General features: G+C 42.2%; 1 protein-coding gene across 1 annotated transcript; it reads left to right on the top strand.

Moving 5' to 3' along the window:
- Window positions 1–975, top strand: LOC138369931 (uncharacterized). Its single transcript, XM_069333683.1, has 2 exons — window positions 1–182; window positions 387–975. Exons 1-2 carry the CDS (start codon window positions 1–3, stop codon window positions 973–975), a joined length of 771 nt encoding a protein of 256 aa, XP_069189784.1.
- The last annotated feature ends 4,030 nt before the right edge of the window (window positions 976–5,005 follow it).

A 5,005-nucleotide genomic window follows, 5' to 3' on the forward strand; every position in this document is an offset into this window, starting at 1 on the left:
ATGTGGCGAGAAACATACGGGCAGGAGCAGGCCGTCACGCCAGGCTTTCTCTGTGCCAGAGCATTGCCGGAGACAGAAGCCAGGTCGCGCGGGGAAACGGCGGGAGTGCGGGTTCTCAGCCCATCCACACTTGGCTTTCTCTGTGCCAGAGCATTGCCGGAGACAGAAGCCAGGTCCCGCGGGTAAACGGCGGGAGTGCGGGCTCCCAGCCAATCCACACTTGTAGTTAGGCGCCATCGAGTTTACCTAATCACCCTCACCTCAGACTACTGAAGTGACGGTCTAATTATGCTAATCAATAAAAGCTTTCGTCTCGTTAGAGATGTATAAAAATGTATTGACGAGATGTATTAGCCTTATTATATTATTAAAATTGTATTATACAGAGTTTCCTCTCCCTCTGATGCATTATTGGAAAAACACGCTGCTTCACAACCCACAGCTTCACCAGTCACAGCTTCACCAATCACAGCTTCACCAATCACAGCTTCACCAATCACAGCTTCACAACCCACAGCTTCACCAATCACAGCTTCACCAATCACAGCTTCACCAATCACAGCTTCACAACCCACAGCTCCACCAATCACAGCTTCACAACCCACAGCTCACCAATCACAGCTTCACCAATCACAGCTCCACAACCCACAGCTTCACAACCCACAACTCCACAACCCACAGCTTCATCAACCCACAACTCCACAACCTACAGCTTCACAACCCACAGCTTCACAACACACAGCTTCACAACCCACAGCTCCACCAATCACAGCTTCACCAATCACAGCTCCACAACCCACAGCTTCACAACCCACAACTCCACAACCACAGCTTCATCAACCACAACTCCACAACCTACAGCTTCACAACCCACAGCTTCACAACCCACAGCTTCACAACCCACAGCTCCACAACCCACAGCTCCACAACCCACAGCTTCATCAACCCACAGCTTCACAACCCACAGCTTCATAACCCACAACTCCACAACCCACAGTTTCATATCAGACTACTCCAGGCAGAAAGGCATAAGCTTTACCCTCGTTACCTTAGAACCACCAACCAGCCCGAGACGCCCAAACGACTACCAACCTATTGGTTAGACAAGAGCCTATACAACCCCCCCCCTACCTAACCTTCTGGGAACGCGGTCAAAACATGTTATGAACAGCCTCGCCAACTGGGGTACAAGGGAACAAGCTTTGATTGTGTAATGACGCTGACCATGAAGTTTGGGGCCATTTCCTGTTTTTGCGTCCACTTTGCTGGCTGTTGAATGATTGAGAATCTATCTGTACACTGCGTTAGTGAAGAGAGAGAGAGAGAGAGAGAGAGAGAGAGAGAGAGAGAGAGAGAGAGAGAGAGAGAGAGAGAGAGGAAGACGAGAGGAGAGAGAAGAGAGAGAGAGAGAGAGAGAGAGAGAGAGAGAGAGGAGAGAGAGAGAGAGAGAGAGAGAGAGAGCGAGAGAGAGAGCGAGAGAGAGCGAGAGAGAGCGAGAGAGAGCGAGGAGAGCGAGAGAGAGCGAAGAGAGCGAAAGAGAGCGAGAGAGAGCGAGAGAGAGCGAGAGAGAGAGAGAGAGAGAGAGAGAGAGAGAGAGAGAGAGAGAGAGAGAGGAAGGAGAGAGAGAGAGAGAGAGAGAATATTGGTAAGGTTAAAATACAGTTTGTCGACATTACTGGTAAATTTAACAAAATGCTCAATGATAGCAATATACAAAGTCAATTCTTTGATAAAACAATATTGCAGCCAATAAAATGGAAGCGAAATAAAGCACGATGAATGTTGCAAATTATCAGTTGCCTCAATTGCTTTTCAAGTTACGCAAAAGTTTAAAAAAAATATATAATAAAAATCCAATAAATTAATAATGCGAATAATTGTATTGCAAGTTTTTATACACAATAATATTTAAATATTGAGATTTTGTGCTAACACTTAGCGTTAATAATTATCAAGAACAAGGCAATTACAACCGTAAAATTCTAGTTAATGTGGACATTCTTTAGGCCCGTCGTCTCCCGCAGGGCAGAAGCCGGAAGCCTCCCATCTTTTTATGGGATGGAGGAGCCGACCCGCCTATGTTAGTCACATCCCCCTCACCAGTCACCCTGCATAGTCTGGTTGAACCTAGCGACGAGCTAGCCACTTACAAGACACCTGTACATCGTTTCTCAACCTCGGCAGCCTTGTTTACGTTATTAAACCATTTTACATGTTCCGAAGCTTTGCGAAGTCAGCTACACCAGTACAACGCCAAGAGGCGAACACCAGAGCTGGAGCTCAACCCCAGTACACACACACACACACACACACACACACACACACACACACACACACACACACACACGCACACATACACACACACACACACACACACACACACACACACACACACACATACACACATACACACACACACACACACACACACACACACACACACACAACACACACACACACACAGGAGGGGAAACTCTGCCAGTTTTAACAAAACACACAATTATATATGATAGCCGGAATGAACGAGGAGAAAAAACGGTAGAATACCTATCGACGATGCCGAGGATCAACGTCCCCGCGGCCCGGTCTCTGACCAGCCCTCGTGGTTGGCGGTCTGGTTAACCAGGCTGTTCGATCAGCCAGACGCATGAGTCACAGCCTGGTTGATCAGGTAGGTGGGGGGGGGGCGGAACTATTGGATAACACACAGTAACCATGGGACATGGTGAACACGCGTCGTTAAATCGGTTAAAATTATCATTCTGAACTACATAATTAGTTTCGCTATACACTACTAATAAATAATTCATATATAATATATACTTCGCTTTAGTTATAGGTGGCTTAAGAAGGGAAGTACAGCGCACTGTATCCTGTGTTTACAGGCCATCATTGTTTTGATTCACGACACTGTTGTTTGCTCAATTTGATTCGGAACATGGACGTGGCAGTTGGAAAAAAATTGGGGTCACAGGGAAAGGAAATTGGTGAAATGAAATTGGAACACTGGACATTTAAGCTACCAGACTGGGACACGCAGAGAGAACATTTTCTCATAACTCGTGAGAATTTAGACGTAACGACTTCAACAGAACTATAGTTTGGCTGTGAAGAACAGGTGACAGTGCTCGGGCTCACCATAGCCCGTGCTACTTGGAACTTCTTGTTCCAGATAGCGAATCTTTAACAATAACAACAGCTGTTAGGGCTCCGTCTAATTACCCAAAGCTTCCTAGCATTACGTAGGTAAGGAAGAACTATGATATATTTACTGACTATAATGTTGGTGCTGAATGTAGAACATGAACAAAAAAATCACTCTGAAATAATATAATTTTATAATGACATTAGACGAAACTAAATGGCAGGTGACGCCACAGGAAGTCGACGATCCGAGCGACATTATAAAATGATATTATTTCAGATTAAAAATTATATATTTTTTTCGTGTTCTACATTCAGCACTAACATTATAATGAGTAAATATATCATAGTTCTTCATTACCTACGTAATGCTAAGACGCTTTGGGTAATTAGACGAACCCGTTGAACACCTACACCAAAACAATGACGGAGTAGATACGAAGTAACAAGAGAGAAAGTGATGAAGTAGATGTAAGATAACACAGGAGAAAGTGAGGAAGATCAGATCCCACCTGGGACATCATATCCCTCCTCCCCCCCCTTCCCCCCATCTCATGACCCCTGAACCCGGGTTATATAACCTATATCTAAAGTATACCAAGCAAGATTTACCAAATATTTACAGTTCTAAAAATATATATTTATATGTATATTTATGTACACGTGTAGGCCTATATATATGTATGTGTGTTTTTTTAATGGCATGTGGAGTTGACCCATAAATACAACTGTTGTATGGGGGTTGTTGTTGTTGTTGTGGAGGTGGAGGAGGTTGTATTATGTGTAAGGATGGTCACCTACACCTGACTCTACACCTTCCTCCAGGTTCTTGGATACACCTACAATATATATACACTATTTGGGCTCGTAACTACCACTGGGTAGCTACGAGGTACCACTGGGTAGCTACGAGGTACCACTGGGTAGCTACGAGGTACCACTGGGTAGCTACGTGGTACCACTGGGTAGCTACGAGGTACCACTGGAATGTGTCCTCCCACATATTTCTTTTATTATGTCTATCAGTCTTCGTTTCGAGTTGTGCGTTTTATTTATATATATATATATATATATATATATATATATATATATATATATATATATATATATATATATATATATATATATATATGTTTGATTATTTGTGTTGTACTAACGTAATATGGCTTTGGTTTTCAACTCGTCTCATAAAGAACTGTACAAATTTCCTATTACACAAGTTAGGACAAAAATGCATGAGTACTTTCGTGTGTGCTGAAGTGTGATCTATTGTACAGAGAACAGTAACCACATCTACTCCGAGCTGCCCTTAGATCCTCTTATCTATTTTATGCCTTTGACTATGATACTCTAACTTAAGGAAGTTAGGCTGGAGGAGTGGTCCCCCTTCCTCTAGCCATATATATATATATATATATATATATATATATATATATATATATAATTATATATATATATATATATATATAATATAACTTATATATAATATATATGTGAGCTCACTTCTTGTGAGCCATCTTCGTCAGTTATATTTTGTTGACCCAGCGTCATTCAGTGCAAGAATTAGCACTGAAGACTTGACGGTATTAGATTATTCAAGGTAATTATGTCTAGAAATATATTGTCTAGAAATGTCTTGGCATATATTACAAGATGAAATTTATCTCGTCATTCACAAATCAAATGGCCACCAAAATATATTCAGGGACTAAAAGTACATTAACCTTAAACAGATAATTAAAAGTCCAACATCGTGCATGACAATTTTTTTTGTTGTCATAAATCAAATGGAAATAATTAACTTGTGGTGATAGGAATGGTGTAAAGGTTGCATAACAGCAAGTGACTCTTTCTTCCCCGA

Source organism: Procambarus clarkii, chromosome 30, assembly GCF_040958095.1.
Source record: "Procambarus clarkii isolate CNS0578487 chromosome 30, FALCON_Pclarkii_2.0, whole genome shotgun sequence".
NCBI lineage: Eukaryota > Metazoa > Arthropoda > Malacostraca > Decapoda > Cambaridae > Procambarus > Procambarus clarkii.

Bases quoted from the DNA above. Each gene is read 5' to 3' on its own strand.
- LOC138369931 (XM_069333683.1), top strand. From the start codon at position 1: ATGTGGCGAGAAACATACGGGCAGGAGCAGGCCGTCACGCCAGGCTTT. The intron at 183-386 runs GTAAACGGCGGG...TGTATTATACAG, and splicing joins ACAGAAGCCAGGTCCCGCGG to AGTTTCCTCTCCCTCTGATG.